Source organism: Danio aesculapii, chromosome 7 (genome assembly GCF_903798145.1).
Source record: "Danio aesculapii chromosome 7, fDanAes4.1, whole genome shotgun sequence".
Lineage (NCBI taxonomy): Eukaryota > Metazoa > Chordata > Actinopteri > Cypriniformes > Danionidae > Danio > Danio aesculapii.
The window spans coordinates 50,932,132-50,952,932 of record NC_079441.1 but is presented as its reverse complement, the minus strand read 5'-3'; the positions used below and the strand labels follow the sequence as shown (position 1 = coordinate 50,952,932).

General features: G+C 36.0%; 1 protein-coding gene across 3 annotated transcripts in view; it reads right to left on the bottom strand.

Annotated features, from left to right (window-relative positions):
* The window catches only part of arhgap36 (Rho GTPase activating protein 36), a 106,864-nt gene that overhangs the window by 48,443 nt on the left and 37,620 nt on the right, over window positions 1-20,801 (bottom strand). For all 3 annotated transcript variants that reach the window (XM_056462122.1, XM_056462123.1, XM_056462124.1), the window contains exon 2: window positions 8,870-9,026. In XM_056462122.1, coding sequence (XP_056318097.1) covers window positions 8,870-9,026 — 157 coding nt within the window. The remainder of the gene's footprint in view (window positions 1-8,869; window positions 9,027-20,801) is intronic.

Genomic DNA, 20,801 nt, shown 5'->3' with positions numbered 1-20,801 from the left:
AGATGCCTCGACAACTGGAGTGGGAGCCATCCTGTCTCAACATCAAGGTACACCACCATTACTCCATCCATGCGCCTATTTCTCGAGGAAGCTCAGCCCGGCGGAGAGAAACTATGACATCGGAAACCGAGAGCTATTGGCTATCAAGCTTGCCCTGGAAGAATGGCGACACTGGCTGGAGGGAGCCAAACATCCTTTCCAGGTGATTACAGACCATAAAAATCTCCAGTACCTCAAGGAAGCCAAAAGACTCTGTCCTCGTCAGGCCCGATGGTCCCTGTTCTTCTCCCGATTCCAATTCTCCATATCTTACCGACCTGGGTCAAAGAACATCCGAGCGGACGCACTTTCCCGTATATATGAGCAGCCGGAAATCATGGAGACCCCAGCCAGAATCCTCCCAGAACAGATCACGGTCTGTCCAATCACCTGGTCCGCTCCTACAGTCATCGCCACTCCCGAATCCAGGACTCCGCCGGGCTGTCCCCACAATCGTCGCTTCATTCCTGAAAACCAACGGGTAGATCTGATTCATTCCACCCATACATCTTTGGGCACAGGGCATCCCGGGACCAACAACACCCTCTTGTTGCTATCCCAACGCTTTTGGTGGCCGCACATGGCGAGGGATGTGAGGAGATACGTTCAAGGCTGTAGAGAGTGCGCTATGTCAAAGAGTCCTCGCCATCTACCTGCAGGTAAACTCCATCCCTTGCCCATCCCAAACCGCCCCTGGTCACACCTAGGAGTTGACTTCATGACAGATCTACCATCATCTGAAGGTAATACCTGCATTTTAGTCATTGTCGACCGTTTTTCCAAATTCTGCCGTCTGATTCCCTTGAAGGGTCTGCCCACAGCCCTAGAAACCGCCGAAACCCTATTCAACCATGTCTTCCGATGCTTTGGGTTACCTGAAGACATAGTCTCGGACCGAGGACCCCAGTTCATCTCCAGACTATGGAAAGCCTTCTTCAGACTCCTAGGTGTGACCGTCAGCCTCTCGTCTGGCTATCATCCACAGACCAACGGCCAGACAGAGAGGAAGATCCAAGAAGTGGGGCGGTTCCTCAGAACATTCTGTCACGGTCATCAAAACTCCTGGAGCCAGTTTCTGGGCTGGGCGGAATACGCCCAGAATTCCCTGCGGCAACCTACCACCGGACTTACGCCATTCCAGTGTATTCTGGGCTTCCAACCTCCACTATTTCCCTGGGATGGCGAACCTTCTGATGTCCCCGCAGTGGATTACTGGTTCCGGGAGAGCGAGAGGGTCTGGGACGATGCTCATCACCATCTCCAGAGGGCAGTTCGCAGAGCCAAGGAGGTCTCCGACAAGAGGAGGATCCCAGGTCCAAGCTATGCGCCGGGGCAGAAAGTTTGGCTCTCCACCAGAGACATCCGCTTGCGACTGCCCTCCCGAAAACTTAGTCCCAGATTTGTTGGTCCCTTCACCATCCTGGAGCAGGTCAACCCCGTCACGTTTAAATTACAGTTACCACCACAATATAGGATCCACCCCACATTCCACGTTTCACTCCTCAAACCCTTTCACGACCCTTTGATTCCCTCCACAGAGCCTGGCCATGAAGAGGAACCTCCTCCCCCACTGATGTCGGAAGTCGGATCCATCTACAAGATCAAGGACCTTCTACGGTCCCGACGTCGTGGTGGTCAGCTGGAATATCTTGTCGACTGGGAGGGATACGGTCCGGAGGAGAGATCTTGGGTCCCCAGATCAGATATATTAGATCCTGCACTTATGGAAGAGTTCCACTCCAATCACCCCGAGTTTCCAGCACCTCGTGGACGTGGTAGACCACCACGGCGTCGGAGGTATAGGCCCTCAGGAGCGGGCCCTGGGGAGGGGGGTAATGTCACGGATTGGCCAGGCTCTTCCACCAGCATCACGCAAAGATCACCATCACCTGAGTATTAACCACACACAGCTGCACCCAATCACTCATAGTCACTATATAAGCACACACCTCACTTCACTCAGTGTCCGGTCTCGTTCCTACGAAGCGGACTCTGAGTGAACACCTCCTGGTAATCACTAGCATTTCAAATCTCAGTATATTGTACTTATCTGCTCTCTGTCTCTCCTAGTTTGTCCAGTGTTCCCGGTGTCCTGTCTGCCTTGTGTTTGTCATCAGTCTGTCTTCCCCGCAAGCCCTCTGGTGTGTGCATTCGGTCTCCCTCAGTATCAGTCATCCAGCCTGCCACCAAGGATCATCCGCACAACCGGACTACACTCACTTCTCCTCCGTTCTCCTTATGTGCTCATGTGTTGAAAATAAACATTGTTAATAATTCACTCACCTTCCTTGTCCGTCTGCTTCCCATAACAGTATGAAATGTGCTATATAAATAAACTTGCCTTGCCTTACTACTACTACTAATACTACTAATACTACTAATAATACTACTACTACAACAACAACTACTACTACTACTACTAAATAATAATGTGAAGTGAATAAAGCACAGGCAGATGGAAACTGGATGGAAAATTAACCTTTTTGAAATAAAAAGATGTTTACAGTTTATATATTCTTGTAAATGCAAAAGCAATGAATTACTTTATAAGTAACTTTTAAAAAGTAATCTGATTACATAATGAGTGCTACTTAATGTGTTTAAATATGCTATAACCAACACTGTTAATAACTACAGATTTCTCACACCTCATCTAATGGCAAAGGGTAAACAAATATAACCAACAAATATACCCCATTTTTGTAAAAAAAAACAAAAAAAAACTTGTATATTACTTGTATATAAGTTGTTGTATTAGCAACAGTAGTTGGTGAAAGTCCAAAAATATGTGTGATTTTGCATCGAGAATTGGTTTGTTTTATTTTATTGTTTCATAAATTATGAGCCATAATTCAGTTCACTAGGTTAAATGTGAACTTTTATGATATAACTTTTTACACTTTTATTTTGCCTTTATCACTACTTTGTGGAGTGAGTTACAGCCATCAAATGCAGCACTAAAAAAAATTGCATACACTACCAGTCAAAGGTTTGGGGTCAGTAGGATTTTTAGGTGTGTTAAAATAAACTTCTCCTGCTCACCATGGCTGCATTTATTTAATCAAAAATACAGTAAAAATTGTACAGTTGTGAAATGTCATTGCACTATAAAATAACTGTTCAACAGTAGTTGATCATTTAATTTAATAATTTCTTCCAGTCATTTAAAGATGAATTTCAGCTTCATTACTCCAGTCTTCAGAGTCACATGATCCTTCAGAAATCACTCTAATAATAATAATAATAATAATAATAATAATAATAATGAAAGCAATAATGACTGGAATAATAATTTATTTAAAACTACATACAATAAGAAAGCAGTAATTTAAAATGTTAATAAATATTTAACTATTTGACTATTTTTTTTTTACATGTAATAAATAGTGCCTTGATGAACGAAATAATTTTCTTGAAAATGTGTTTCTCTTGAACATGAAAAAAAACTGACCCCAAACTACTGAACTGTATATTTGGTTTCATTGCATTTTACAAATTGTCCCAACTTTTTAGAACGGGGATGGTGATTTCCAAAGAACAGCCAGATAACCAAAATATCAAACAGCCAACGAGAGAGGTCAATCACTCATGACATCCTTTCTGAATTTCACAAAGTTTAATTTAACTCTCCAAAGGACATTCATCTTCCCCAAAAATAGCTGGCAAACACATTGATGACAAATCCAAGTGGAGCGGCTGAGTAAACCACCAGGCTGAATCTGACAGATTTCTCCTTTGGGAGGAAAATGTTCCGTAAATATTCCCATAAATTGTGGTGGCTGCTTCCCCATGGGTCAGATGGGGTGCCGGCTGAGGTCTTCTCACAGATGACCAGTTGAAAACTGCACTAAAGAGAACAGAGGATGACCTTCCCTGATCTGACCGTGTGGAGTTGCTTGTATACGTGCTGGGAATACCACTTCCCACAAAACAATGTGGTTTTCCATGCTTGGATATAAGAAGAGACTCTCACATGATACCTCAAGCACAAACATATAGGACCGCAGAGGACATACAGCTATGGAAAAAAAATCAAGAGACCACTTGAAATTTCTTAGTGTCTCTGGATTAGTGGTATGGGTTATGTGTATGAGTAAAACATAATATTTGTTTTATTCTATAAACTGCTCATTACATTTCCTCCACATTTAAAATAAATTTGCATATTTAGCATATTTTGCAGAATAGAACAAAAAGGTCATAAGATTTCAGAAAAAATCCTATTATTTTCTAGACAAAACAATGCCAATGTTTTAGTTTTAGACGAGAAATCATAATAATACTATATATAATTTTTTTAGAACTTGTATTTGCAGAACATGACAATACACTACCTGACAAAAGTCAATTATTCAAGTTTTAGGAACAACAAATAATAACTTGACTTCATTTGGTATCAGAAGTGGCTTATATGAAAGGCAAAGGCCTTTAGATTATGCTTATTTTACCAAAATAAAATATGATTATGCCTTGATTTTTGTATGACTCCCATGAGCTTGGAGGACTGTGGAGGCTGAAGTATGATGAAGGAGCGCTATCCTGCTGAAGAATTTGCCCTCTACTGTGGTTTGTAATGTAATGGGCAGCACAAATGTCTTGATACCTCAGGCTGTTGATGTTGCCATCCACTCTGCAGTGGATATATATAAATTTTGTTTAACAGGGCAAGGAAATTTTCACAGTATGTCTGATAATATTTTTTCTTCTGGAGAAAGTCTTATTTGTTTTATTTCGGCTAGAATAAAAGCAGTTTTTAACTTTTTAAACACCATTTAAGGACAAAATTATTAGCCCCTTTAAGCTAATTTTTTTCGATAGTCTACAAAACAAACCATCGTTATACAATAACTTGCCTAATTACCCTAACCTGCCTAGTTAACCTAATTAACTTAGTTTTAAGCCTTTAAATGTCACTTTAAGCTGTATAGAAGTGTCTAGAAAAATATATAGTAAAATATTATTTAATGTCATCATGGCAAAGATAAAATAAATCAGTTATTAGAAATGAGTTATTATACACTCTAAAAAACGTTGGGTTATTTATTTAACCCAATGGTTGAGTTAAAAATATTTGGTGCTTTGTTGGGTTATTTTAAACCTTTTATTGGGTTATTTATTTAATAACTCAACTAGTTGGGTTACAATTTTGAAATTTCAACAGTCAACTGATTGATCATCTGACACAGAACCGCTGTATTAATATGCGCACGTGATGCTGCTCTTGCGTTATAAAGTTTATGCAAGCTCTAATGCAGTAATGTTATTTTTTTAATCAAATTGCCTCCTCGTGTCGTGTTTTTTTATATCTGTTTCACCTGGACTCTTAATTATTGATGATACAAGGGTGCGCGCTTCATAGCCGATCTATATGCGGATAAAAACGCTTTCTCTACCTCCGTGTTCATCTCTACAGTTGTTATGGAGGAAATGATACACGTATTTGAGATATTCCGCAGTAATTCTCGTCTTTAGGACCCAGCAGAGACATCAAACCGGAGTCGCGTCCAGTCTTGTTGAAGGTATGTTATGTTGTCTTAAACACTGTCCTTTCGCTAGGAAACTATATTGTAACAACTAAATACTAATATAGACACATATATGTGCTACATTTTGTTCAGGAAGTTGCTAGTTTTCCCAAGAAGTACGGAATCCGAGCATTATATTATTATTGGTTATTATTCGCCGCTAGAGGGTGCGGAATGGATCGCAACGTGAGGAAGTTATCCTCCTGGACAAGAGCAGAGCAGAAGCTTACTACATCATCTTTTACCACAAGAGGATTCATGATCCATTTCAAGGTACTTGATTATTATCTATTGAAAGGTAAATGTTAATATTAGTGTTTGTGTGTACTATATTGAAGGCCCTGAAAATTGCATTTTCCCTACATCTTATACTAACATACAGGGATGAAACCACAACCCTGATAATGTTAGATGCTAATATTAATGTTTAATCGGTTATATATGTCATACAGCAATTAAATATAAGCTTAAAAATTATACATATAAGAATTGTAACATCTGCTAGCTTTGTATAATAATAGTAGTAATATATGCTAATAAACATTAATACAAACCCCTTAAACATACATTGTCCTTGCCCAGTTTTTAATTCAGGTGATGCTGTGACCACTCAACTGATAAATGTTGTCTGTCAGCTCATGTTAATATGTGGTTAATTTTATTTTTTGTTTGTTTGTTCATTGTAGGTTGCTCTGGACAGAGCGAGCTTTAATCCTCCTTGATAATCTTGTTGAGAGGTGAGAAAACAACAGCTCTGTATTTTGTAATATTTACATGATGTAAAAATGCACCGATACACACACTTAAGCAGTATCCTACACTGTAAAGGTGTCTTTACATCACCATATGTCTTAAAATCATATTATACATTTGTAATTCTTCTGTAAATGCATTTATACTTCTCTGAACAGCACCGGTAGTGTGTGAAGATACAAATGCCTCTTTCAAAAGTGTTTCTGTGGCTTATTTGAGTGTGAATTTGGTATTAGACTGTATCAGGCATGAGGCCACAGGTAAGTACAGATGACTAATATAGAGTCTAAGCACAGTTCAGACATTTCAGAACTCCACTCCTGGAACATTTGACCAAATTGAGATATTACAGACATTAACTTATTTATATTAATTATTGCGTTATTACTGTTATTTCAGTAGAAATCTGTGGTCAAGAGTTTGACTCTTTTGCAAGTTTCTGAGCATGAGAATTAAGCACACTGATGAACATCAGTGCACAATTGACCATGTAAAATGGACCTTATTTGCCCACCAAATTTGCAAATGTGATGCACCTTAACAACTCGCATAAAAGACTAATCCTGCAGCTAAAAGTGCACATTTTTATAGTATTTTTTTTCTCTTTATCTGTTTACGGTCAGTGGGGACTATCAAGTTTTTGATTTGCTTTGTCCTTTAAGTCATTTGTGGTCAGCAGAAATAAATAAATAAATCAACAACTTGAGGGTGAGTAAATGATGAATACACCCAAAAATCGTTGAAACACCCTCATTCAGCAGCAGAGGCGAATCTATCATGTCCTGGAGCTGGGTCAGTTGGCATTGCTGTGTGAAGTTTGCATGTCCCTCACAGTCCAAATGCATGCAGTATAGGTAAATTTAATAAACTAAATTGGCCGTAGTGTATGGGTGTTTCCCTGATTTTTGGGGTGTATACATCATTTACTCACCCTCAAGTTGTTGATTGATTTTTTTATTTATTTTTTATTTATTTCTGCTGACCACAAATGATAACTTTAAAGGACAAAGCAAATCAAAAACTTAATAGTCCCCACTGACTTCAACAGAAGAAACAAATGCTATGGAATTTCATTGTGGACCAAGAATGGTTTAGTTACCTATATTGTTCAAAATATCATGTTTTGTGTTCATCTGAGGAGAGATTTAGAACAAGGGGAGGGTAAATTACTGATGACAGAATTTCCATTTTTGTGTAAAATATCCCTTTAATAAATCCAGTGTACTGTTTGCATGGCGTGGATTTAAGTGCTGTTTTTGTTTATTTATTTTTAGATTGCTAAGGACGGGTATTTTATACCCACACACCAAAGAAACTTTTTGAGGTTTGGGGAGATGCATCACTGCGGATTCTCTCGTATTACAAAAAAAAGAAGAGAGCCTTGGATCTACCAGTTCAAGCAAACATTTCATCTGGTGAGACAATCCTGCATAACAGCTCTGTTTTAACCCCAATTTATAGCATTTCACCTGTGATATGAGGGGCTTGTTTTGAGTTTAATTATTTTTTTTTTTTGTTTGTTTAATATAAAGACAGCCTTGGAGATCCCGCTTTGGAGGTGTCGCTTAAACAACTCTGCCAGCTATCATTTCTTCACTGCCATACAGATTGTGCAACAAGATGGTTCGGCCCTCATACCAGGAGGCAAAACAAGAATTAGTTGATTTGCGAATTCTAGGTGCATTATTTATGACAATAAATGTTGGACATTATTTAATTCATGTGTGTATACTTGTATTTCATTCAGTACTTAGAGGAGGAGGAGCAACAGAGACAGAACCCTCTTGTCCTGCTGCTTGGGGATGAACTAAACTGCTCTCAGGCGTTTGTTATTGTGAATGAAGTGGCACTAAATTCATGGATTTAAATAAAGCTTTGCCAATGTATTAAAAGCTGTGTATTTTTTATTTACATATAAAGATGACTACTACTGTAATAATAATAATAATAATAATTTATTATTATTTAGGGGTTAAGCCACTTTTTGGCAAAATAACCCAACAAATTAGTTATTTTTATAACCCAAATTGTTTGGTTAACCTTATTAACCCAATGGATTGGGTTACAATAACCCAACAGAAGGTCGGTGCCAAATTGACCCATCTATGGGTTACCTGTTGGGTTATTATTAACCCAACTTTTTTAAGTGAGTATATATATATATATATATACAAATTTACATGAAGTAGTTAGTAATGTAATCAGATTGCAATTTTCCAGTAGTAATGTTATTTGTAATCGATTATTTACTAACTTAACCAACACTGATTATAATACTTTGTGTGTTGTTATTTTGGTGGCCAAAAGGGCATCAATGTGTGGTGGATGTCAAATGGACGTCAATGTTTTGACATACAGTAAATTTATTTCCATTTATTTTATATGTTTTTATGTCAATTTGATGTCACTTTGACATCAAGGTGCCCACTGGAAACAAATGTTGATTAATTACCTTTTTTTTTTTTTAATAATGTGTGCACTACTCTCATGCATGATTAGAAATCACTACGTAACACTACATCGATGAGCATATCATTGTAAAGGAAATGTACCTCTAGGAATGCTGATTTTGAAGTCCAGGTCTCTTCTTTCCAAGTGATAAAGGGCCACTTCCTGTAGACGGGCTCTTTCCAGCTCAGAGAGGCTTTGTATAGCGACCGGCTGCAGCCTCACGCTCTGCCCCAACATGGTGGCCCACGTATGGTCACCCTGAAGAAGAGACAGACAGAGAAAGAGAGCATAAGTGAAACCGCAAAAGAATTCCTCTCTGCCTCGGTCAGTCTTCTTGCAGGCCGAGCTCCAGCACACCTGTTAGTGATTTTAAAGGGAAGCTGATTCATGTGGGTTTGATCAGATCTGGAATTCAGCAGTGGGGCTTTTCTCCAAGAGCAGGATTTACCCTTCTGAAAGTGATATACTGCAGTTAAAATGCTTTGCACACCTCCTACTAACCGACCATCAAATATTGTATAACAAAAGCTAAGGTTAAAGAGTACAATCACTCCCAACGGTCTTTAAAAGACATATTTAGACAATCACAGTTTTAGATAATTCACCCCTAACTGGAACACGTCTAGATAAACAAGCCCTAAAAGGTCCTGTCTGGGTTACTACAAACACGAGAAGGCCTACATGTAAAGGTCTAAGTGCTTAAAACATGCTATTTGAGAAAAAGCACTATTTGAGCTTTTCTGTTTAATTTGGATTCGAGGACAGCTACTTTTAGACTTGGCAGCAGCTCTAAATTGGGTAAACATACAATAGCTAGTGGTCATTTTTTGACCTCATGTAATTCCTTTGACAGCATACATCCTGTGTATGTGTATGTGTATGTGTATGTGTGTGTGCAGTCATTCATGTTGGCACATCTGATGAGGACAACTGAATTGAAAGGCAAAACTATGACTGAAGGGAAATTTGCCGTAGATCAGCCTCAATGCTTATTTGAATAGTGCTAGATTAACTGGATTGAAATGCAGAGAGGAGTCGGTGGCTAAGGCGTAGTGGAAAGTGCACTGACACATGCACTCCAGTGTTCGTGGCGTCCTGGGTTTGATTCCTGCCTTGAGGTCCTATGCCAATCCCTCCCCACTCTCTGCTCCCCACACTTTCCTGTCAATTCTCTCTACTGTCTGGACAAAATAAAGGTGAAAACCCCTAAAAAATAATTATAAAAAAAAAATGCAGAGATGGGAAGTAATGAAGTACAAATACTTTGTTACTGTAGTACTTTACTCTAGTATTTACTTTTCTGACTTTTTACTCTTACTCCTCACATTTTTACACAAATATCTGTACTTTCTACTCCTTACATTTTAAATCAGGCTCGTTACTTTTGTTTTGATGTGTTTTGCGGCACAATCTATGTCATTTCTTGTCATTGCACAATTTGAACACCTTTTAATTTAATCTATTTTTGTCATTGCGAGCATGGGCTCTGCAGCGCCCGGCTTTTTCAACCTCTGATCAATAGCCGTAAGTAGGCTTGTTTAGAGAGTAGAGGAACTTCTACGTCACCTTGTAGGCTAATCGGCTGCTATAGCATAAAACTGGTTCCCTCGATAAAATCCCTATAGGATTTTCCCATAGGCTTTTCGAAGACTGCAAATGAAAAGCTCTGTGTTCAAACACTGTTCATTACACTTACAGGTTTTGTCCAACCGGATAATACTCACACGAAAATACAACTTTTAGCACTTTTGGATCTTAAAAGCAAACGCAAGAACTGAAAAGCTAACATTAGGCAATAAACGCACTTTACAGTGCCTTCAGGGTGCTCGCCTGTGATGTCAGAACCACCCTGATACAGACAACTACTCAAGCTTATTTTTAGAAATATGGTCCATGACAAAGATGTAATCTCTGCGCTATATATTATTAACAAATAAATTTGCAAAAACACATCAGTATAGACCTACGTGCCTTTTGGACAGTTTTTTACATGGGAAATACATTTTGTTTAGCTTTATGGTTGTTGTAAAAGTTTTAAAACTGTATGTATAAATGTGCCTATATAGTATTATCATAAGAAATATTTAAATAAGTGTATCGCATGCATACATACAGCCCGCTTACCTTAGTAACAGACGACAGAAATGAGGCATGAGGGACAAGTCTACATGCCTGAAAGTTTCATCATGGACACAGAACAACATTCAATATTCTTTTTTTTTGTCACGAAGTACAGCAAAAAGCAGCCCATACAGTCACATATGCAATACATTTTAAGGAGGGGTGTAAATATTGCAGTTATGACAGAGTTAAATCGTTTAATTAAAATAAAAGTTCGACAAATTAATCTGTCTTTACAGTCTTTCAAGTGAAGTCATTATCTACACACAGTATGAATTCCCAATTAGAAAAATACTACAAACTATAATATACTATTCATGAAAATGCTTAAATCACAGACAAATCCAAATGCCCAAAGCAAGCGGGCTGTGTTCCAGACCAGCTCAGCTCAATGACGTATAATGTCTCTGACACCGACCGTAATCCCATATAGCAACTTGATAGCAACAGTCTTTTTAAAGTAACGTAACCGATTAAAAAAATCAAGAATGATGTGTAACTGGTGTGTTTTATGTCGTAGAATAAAACGTGAAAGTATCTTCAGTTTATGTTAGCCATGAACCTTATTTAAGCGATTTAACCGAAATTCCATTCAAAAAACCCATTGACATTGGGACGAGGGAATTGGAACTGCTAAAATGCTAACTCGCTTCTGGATTTTTGCATACAAATTGACGTCATAGTTCCTCCACTGTATTCAGTTAACCATGGATGAGAGACGGAGGGAGTCAGCGATAAACATACCCGGTATTAAAATGCGTTTTGGTCGATCAGATCACAGGTAAACCAAGAGACAGATTCCTGTTCAAATCTGCCAATTAAAAGGGGTTAAAGTATTTTGTCCACTTCTGACTATGCTGTACTGTACTTACATACCGCGAAAAAAAACTTTAACAACCATTAGTTTTTAATCAACATTTGTTCAGTTACTACTAAAGCAATTAAATATTTTATTAATATGTTATGCATTGAGATTTATTTCCTTTGTTTCCAACAAGTTAATATTTCTTAGTGCAGAATTCATACTGTTTTATAGATTTAACATGGATATACAGTGTTGTCTTCATTATTTTTTTAGATAGCTTGTTAGATAAATATTTTAGAACATCAAAAGTGTTCATACTGGATGATTTATGAATAAAAAAAAACAATGCCAAGGATCAGGAATTTATCACGTCAAAAAAGATGATGCAAAAATGTATTACCAGCAATAAATGAATTTATCCTGTAAAAATAAATAATACACAATGCTCTGAAAACGAACAAACAAAACAACAAATAGATGTATAAGGTTGTGCTCAAAAGTTTACACACCCCTTGAAGAATGTGTTAAAATGAGAATAATTTGAACAAAATAAGAGAGATCATACAAAATGCAGGCTATTTTTATTCAGTATTGTCCCGAGCAAGACACTTAAAGAATGTGTGCACTTTTGCCATCTCTGTTAAAATGATTCAAAATCATGTCATCTTTGACTCGAGGATATCAACATGAAAAGTGTAACACGTTTTTTCCTCTTTTAGTGTTGTTGACTATGAGTAACTGTGGGACTACATGCCAAATCAGAGTATTAGTAGACTTAATTATTTTGATTGAAGTCATTCTGCTGACTACAAGTAACTTTAAAAAGTATGTCAACTAATTCTACTAACCCAAACCCTTACCTAACAGTCTACTTATACTCTACTAATACGCTAATGAGAGTAAATTGACATGTAAGTCTCTCAGCCTCAGACGCCGGTTGGCTGGCATAAAAGGCATACAAAGTGGGAAACCCTTAGGTAGGTTCATAGTCATCAACTCATTGGATGAGTTCTACAGGATTTCCAGAAGAGCCCAGTGTCGTTGTGTTCTTTAACAATTCACCTGGGAATAATGCTGACATGACGTCAAACAACCTCATGGAAAACGAAACTCTTCATGTTGCAACTGTGACAATAACTGTTTATCAGGACAAACTTGATGCTGAGCTTTTTAATATATGTGAAGTTCATGGCAACTTAACGACTGAAGACAACATTCTTCAATGAATGATATATTGGTGGCATGCCAGTCTGTTATTGTAGGGGCTTCAAAACTATAGTGGTTGCTGAACATGTCAGTCAGATGGACGCTTGGGCAAACCTTGGGCAGTAAAAGCTTTGACAGAGTCCAGACCTTCTGCTGTCAGTCTGAAGGTCATGCTATGTGTGACTAGATGACATCTTACGCATTCAACTTATAAAGTCAACACTTACTTATATAGTCAACAGAATGTGTAAAGGGAACAATCACAATTAAGAAATCGATCCTCCAACCATGATGACTGTATAGGTTGTGTGTTACTTTCCTGAAATATGGTATGTTGGAGCATTTACTATAATAGTGCCCCTACCAGTGTTAGGGAAAGTTACTTAGAAAGTAGTGCATTACAATATTGTGTTACTCCCCCCAAAAGTAACTAATTGCGTTACTTAGTTACTTTTTATGGAAAGAAGTGCATTATATTACTTTTGAGTATTTTTTGCGTAACTTTTTATTACCTAGCTAAGGTTTGATCTCTTTCAGCACTTGCAGGTGTTTTTTCACCTTTTTTATCGAGAAGCTCTGTGTTTAACAGCCATCTATAAAACCAACATCTTCATTTAGCTTAAAAAATATATAGGATAAAATTATATTTTGAGAACTTTCTGAGCCCAGAGCTATACATGCTGTATAGACCTTTTTCTTGGCTGCGGCATGGAGGGCGCCATAGTGACCAGCGGTTAGAATGTTTAGAACTTCCGTTTACAGCGTTTACAACAGGTAATTTGCACTCCGAAAATGGGTTTCAATAGCGTTTTGAGTGGATTACGAAGTGTTTTTGTGACACACAACTTTGAAAGGTGTGTGTTAAAGCCGTTATAATCTGTCAGGTCTGTGATTCAAGCGCGAGAGAAAAATGTTTCCTAGTTCACGTGTCTGCCGTCAGAAATACAGTGTGTGTGTTTCCCCGGTCTGTCAGCTGTGCGGCTCTTTAATACACACACACACACACACACACACACACAATACTTCACTAGAGCAAAACCAGATTACTGGCATAAAACTTAACAGCTATGCAAGTCATGCAATTTACAAAAATGACCAATAAAAGTCTCATTGATCCTCTGCTAGATAAGTTGCTGTTGATTCTAATCACGAGCCATTTGTGTTTCATTTAGTGTGTTGTATTTACCACAGTTTGTGTTTTTCTGTCATTTCAAAAAGTCACTTTATTTTCACTTTGTCACAGTTATTAAATCAGTGTGTCAGTGAGACAGTACAGGCTATGTGTGTGTGTTTGTGTCAAACATTTTGGTGAATTACATTTGTTTGGTTGATTATATATTTGAAAGAAAGCAAAAATGTTTAGCGATGACGAGGCTTCATTTAAATGGCACAAGATGCCATCTGACAATGAGGGGAAAATGCCACACAGCAGCTGTTTTCCATCCAATTAGATGGCATTTTTTAAATGATCAGTCCAGGAGGTGGCGCTGATTGACAGCAGAATTAGTTTAAAGATGATAAAAGCGAATAAAATAGATTAAAACTATCATTTCAAAGCTGTCCAAATGTGACTGTTTATACACATCAACTGCCAACCGGAGGTTCTTAGCATTCTCCTTGCGCTCTATGAAAAAGGTCTATATACAGATTAATGAAAGCATGGAAAGTAATGTGATTGCTACTTTTGTATGTTTTGTGTTATTAGTTAAATAAATTCACCGTCAATTGGGATGAAGATTGCAACAAAGCCTTTAGTACTAACTTTAGTAATAACATGAAACAATTTACATTAAGGCAAAAACAGAGTTTAAACCTTTAAAATGTTTAACAACAAAATGAAGCGTAAGACAATGAAAATCATCCCCAAATCAAAATTAATCTTTGAGCTTTGAACATTGAATAAATTGCTTCATGTTAACAAATATAAATCATTTCCCAAAAGAGAAAAAATCGTACTATATTACAAACCGTAGTCACTTCTACAGTAACATTAGACAGTGGATGCATTTCCTCAACAATAAAAGCAATAACCTTTTTTTATTTTAGTCGAATTAACTGTTTTATCTACAGAACGTGAACTGATATCAATCTTTTGTTGTTTAGCTGAAGGTGGGGTGCGGGTGTAGTGCTTCGCATCCAGCTTTTATTTAATTTTTTTTTATATCGTGCTTCTTGCAGTGGTCCAGAGTTTTACTTACACATAATCTACACTTAGCTCCAGAAAAGAAAATGAATGAATGAATCTACACTTAACAACAATCCAATCCTTTTCTTCGATGAGTTCAAAATAACAAGAATCCATTGCAAAAATGTAAGTCTCCGGCCAGCTATTGTTACTGTAGTGATGGCAGGCGATTCGCAAATGAATCATTTGTTTTAACTGGATCTTCTAAGTGAACCGGTCGAATCAGTCCACCAAATTGAACTGAGTTGGCGTCAAACAGTTGCGTCTTCAGTAGGCTAAGTAGTCTACTTTATTACTTACTTTTTAACATGCCGGATACCCCCTCTGACTCAAAATAAACCCATCACCTGAGTTATTCAGTTACTAGAACAGTACACTGACTCATCTGCTGTGAAAAAGGAGACCTGGTGATGATGATGAGTGCAAGTCGACTGTCTGTTCCCTCACAGCACGCTCTCTCATTGAGTGTGTGATTCAACCTAAGGTCATTTTTATCCCACAATATATTTTGTAAAAGCCAATTAAGCACGGTAAAAAGTAACTCAAATATTATTACTTATTTTTAAAAGCTATGGGCTATATTACTCGTTATTTTTAAAAAGTAATATTATTACATAACGTGCGTTTCTTATAACGCGTTACCGCCAAGACTGGGCCCTACTGTGCGTAAAACATAAATGTGTAAATGCAAATTTATGAATTTATGAAGGGGCTGTTCACATATTGTGTCTAAACCTCATAGAAAATGTGAGGAGCACCACTTGCTTCACCAATTTTAATGCACTTTTGAACTTGCAGTCTTGTAGTGTAGGTCATTGCTAAGTAACCATCAGTCACGTTCTCCGAGAAACCACCACTGACAAACCCTTACTGCAGCTCTGATACAAGATTTGTTTATGGAGAAAATGAATAAAAAAGCACAGTGTTTGGGTGTTCTGCGTTTGTCTTGTGTATAATAATAAAATGTGTATAATCCATTAAAAAGTGAGAAGCTGATTGGTTGGTTCTTGTTACATTGACATGTGGTGCTCTTGCAGCATTCTGAAAATTCACAGCCTAAATATCCAAATACTGCATTTCAATGATTCTATATTGGGATTGGTAAAGTGGTCATATCTTTAATAAGACACAACAACATGAAGCTGTCGTTATTTTTCTGCCTGCTACAGTGTTTTAACTTAAAAACATAAATATCAGATCTGCTTGAGTTGTTAGAAATTATGAATCAAAAACAATTATAATTTGATTGAATCTCCATATAAAGAGTTCCGTTTGAAATTTTCATCTAAAATGAGCATTTTTCCTCAGGCTCCAATGTTTTTTTTTCCAGTTATTTCACTTTGAAGGTAATGAAAAAAAAATTATTTGCCATAAATATGAAATTACTGAACATATAAGAAAAATTCAGATGGCATTTAGAGGTTTTTGCATCTGAACTCTTCATTTACAAAGCCCCCATCGTTCAGAGTAAATGTGTGAGTTGTCTTTTCACTAGGGTTTAACTGAAAGCAGAAGCCATTTCCTTGTGTCCATGTGTGAGGTCACTTTCCACTCCAGCTGTGGTCATGAAGCATGCCAACTGGTGTCAAGAAAAGGTCACAGGTTAAAGGTCATGTTTGTTTTGATGATAGTAGAGATAAGTGTAAACAGAATCACATTCATCAAATATCATGCTGATACCTCTTTTAATGTCCTTAGGATTAGAGTTTTTTTAAATAAATGGATTATAATAGTTTACTAATGCCTTTTTTGCATTTTTTCATAACTGCCTTTCACAGCAGCAGATCAAGGGAACTTAAACATTTTAAATGCAACTTAAATGTCTTTTTTTCTTTATAATACTCTCTTGATCTTATTTGGTCAATCGATGTTTCTCAAGAAATAATAGAAAAAAAAAGCATTACTGAGTGAACCAAACATTAAAGGACTTTTATATTTATATTTAGAACTTTAAATTTTTTTTAGGACTTTTTTATGCATTACAAATAAATGCTGCTCTTTATTTTGAGTCTAGTATAGCTTTGGTGAGCATAAATAACCTTTTCAAAAACATAAAAAAAAAAAAAAAACTTGATAATTCCAAACCTTTCTAGAATAAGTTATAAATTAAATTGTGGCATTTATAAAACAATGGGAAAACACACTAATATAATACAATTTAAGGGTTGAGATGAGAGAGGCTTCAGAGCAATGCGAGACAATGTTTCAAAAGCATATCTTTCCCACATACGCTGCCCCTTCTTTAAAACAAAACAGTGAAAGCCAGGATGAAGGGACGAGCAAAACACAAACACATGGAGCATTAAACCCTTCTTCAAAGCCCACTGAAACCTAAACCATCGTTCATCAGGGGTATTGTGCTCATTTACTGGACACAAAAGAAAATAGCCGTAAAAATACAAAACACATTACATTATATTATGCTTGAGGAATCTTGGGTTAGTGTCTCAAACGAGGGAAACAAATACTATTAGGGTTCACTCGTACAGTACACATTTTAGTGGTTTAAAACTCAAGACATCTGGCATATTCGGCAAAATAACTGACAAAAAACATTGTGTGTGTGTATAAACAGGGGGGGCTAATAATTCAACTGTATATATATATATATATATATATATATATATATATATATATATACAGTAAAAATTCAATATATTCAATTCAATTTTCAATTCACCTTTATTTGTATAGCGCTTTTACAATGTAGATTGTGTCAAAGCAGCTTCACATAAAAGGTCACAGTAAATTGAACAGTGTAGTTAAGTTTTTAGTGTTTAAATTCAGTTCAGTTTAGCTCAGTTCAATGTGGTTTAAAATCACTACTGAAAGTCCAAACACTGAAGAGCAAATCCATATATATAGTAAATATATATATACACACAATACAATTGAATACAATTCAATACAATACAATACAAAAATAATATAAATAATTCTCGTTAACTTCTGGCCGCAACCATATCTGATCTAGCAACAACCCGACTATGTCTGCCATCTGTAGGTATTATAGAGTTGACGACAACATTGCCATAGCAAACTGTAAGATATGTACGCTTGGGATTGCAAGAGCAAGAATTTTTATTATTTATTACTTGATAGTTCAAGCTACCTCACAGAAGTCCTCTGTTTGATAACAGAGTTGTTGAGTGTTAAAATAAGGTGAATTAAATAAAATATAAGGAACATCCTGGATCTGTTTCTTCGCTCTTCTTTATTCTTTTTTATGTATTAGAGTAGTATCGGATTGGGTTTAATTATCAGTAGATACTCAAAATCGACTGACTCAGACTCGAGAGCAAAAAAAAACCCAATAGAGACATATATATATATATATATATATGAGCAATTCCAGCGTTTTGGATGTGACATTTGCAGTAAAAACTCAAATAGAAAGCAGTAAAAATTCACATAGAAAGTATACGTTGACATTAAATTGAAACATCTGTTTATATTTTTCAAAACAACTGACCACAAAGTTGTGGGATCAGAAAAATATCAATCTAAACATTTATACTTTAAATGTATCTGAGAAAAATAAACATGCGTTATGGATGTGACAAAAAACGTTTGCGAGTTTACAGTATACACCATACTTTGTAGAAATTCTGTCAGTTAAACTGCACAACCCAAAAGAAACAATGCTAATCAAACAGATATGAGTTGGCTCACTACAGAACAAAAATTATTGATTTTATTTTATTTGACATTTTTGCATTTATGAGGAAAAAAGTGTCTTATGGATGTGACACTTTTCCGTTATGGATGTGACAGATGTGAAACTGCCACTTGTGTGATTTTGGCCAATTTAATATAATAGTTTGAAACACTGACAGATACATTTATGAGTATTTCTAAAGTACTGTAAAATACTTGCTTACACAAAAAAATGTAGAAACGGTATCTCTATTTTGGTGAAAACTTAATTTTTTTTCATGGCAAGGTTTACATTAGCTTGGAATTGCTCATATATGTTTTTTTAACAAACTAATATGATACGAAATCCATGTTTGCAATATCTACTATAACAAGCTGTTTTGTACAACTTAAAATAAGTTGATGTGGCCAAATGATCACAAATAAGGTATATATAACAATGTCAACATTACGAAAATTGACAAACAAAAGTAGATCTACGTATTGTTTATTTATTCTTTTTAGTATGACTTTTTTGAACTGATTGCCACATTTCTAGAATGCTATGAGACATTAACACAAGCATGCTGACATTAATCATCTAGCATGCTTTTTGAAATTCATGGTCATTAATATTATTACAACTCAATTTTATTTAGTGCATATAAACTACAAAGAAAGAGTCTGCACACTGATTCATTTGGACAAGCACAATGCCTTATATTCATGCAAAAATTAAAACAAAAAAATACAGAATGACTTATTCCTGAGAACAGTGAGAGTACAATAAAAACAAATTTATAGCTTAAAAAGAGCACTACGGAGTTCAACAGTTTAACTCATCTGAACATTCTGAGACCTCAGAGAGACGCAAACAAAAAGAATTGGGAATGAGACTGCGTGCAGTATGTTTTTTGAAAAATAATAATATACAGTACATTCCTTTATACAAGACTGAAATTTTAGACAATAGAAGGTGCTGACCAAACAATAATAGCAATTAATCAGCTCTGCTCTTATGTCACATTCAGTATGCTAAAAATAAAGGTGCCATTATGGCGTTTTCACACTTATTTTTGTCTCCCCTGAGACTCTTTACAGTTAAAATAACTTTTTTTTCCTCTTAGGGTTTTCAGCATTTTAATAATGTACTTACCTTTTTTTCATATGGTAATGAACCTGCAGTTTAAAAAATACACTCTAAAAATGCTGGGTTGTTGTAACCCAATGTCAAATATTGACAAACCCAACTTTAAGTTAACTTTTCAGTTAAATTTAAATGTCACTTTTTAATCAAATGATTGGGTTAGTCCATATTAGAATAACCCAGCATTTTATTAGAGTGTAAATAATCTTTTGGCATCAGTGTTTTCAAAAAGAAACTTTTACATTCATAAATACCTGACTTTCTACAAATAAAATTGTTTACAGAGAAAAGGGTTCTTAAGATTATTCAAATGTTTTCACAGATTCTTTTATCCAGATTTTTTCCATAGATCCAATTAGGGCTGGGCGATTAATCAAAAAGTAATCGAAATTGACATTAAGAACATAAAATCTATCAAATTTTTCCAGGTCGATTTTTTTTTATTACTTCTTACCATTAACGATGATTGGAAGCTGTGCCAGAGATGCCTTGAGACGGCATATTTTCCATTACATTAAAATTATTATTTACATTAAAATATTTGTTTACAGAAGATGCAAAAAAATACACGTTTTAAAAGTTTATTGACATGATATACATAGTTACATATCCAGTTATTTTATTTAGAAGAGATCCTGCTTATTTTCTATTTTTAATATGAAAAACATTAAAAATAATTTATTTTGTTTGCATAAGTGCAAGGAATCTATTTAAACAATTTTATTAGGAAAAAGTGAATGTTCGTTTTAGGCAATGTGTGTTTTGATGTTCTGTAAATAATCATTGATAGTAGATAGTGTGTGTTTCCTTCAATAATTTTAAAATCAGGTAATGAACCCTTCATTCAAATATCAGTATATTAACTGTACAAAGCTTGTCAGTGAACTATGAAGGCAAAAAATAAATAAACTAATCATTCATCAATCTATTCAT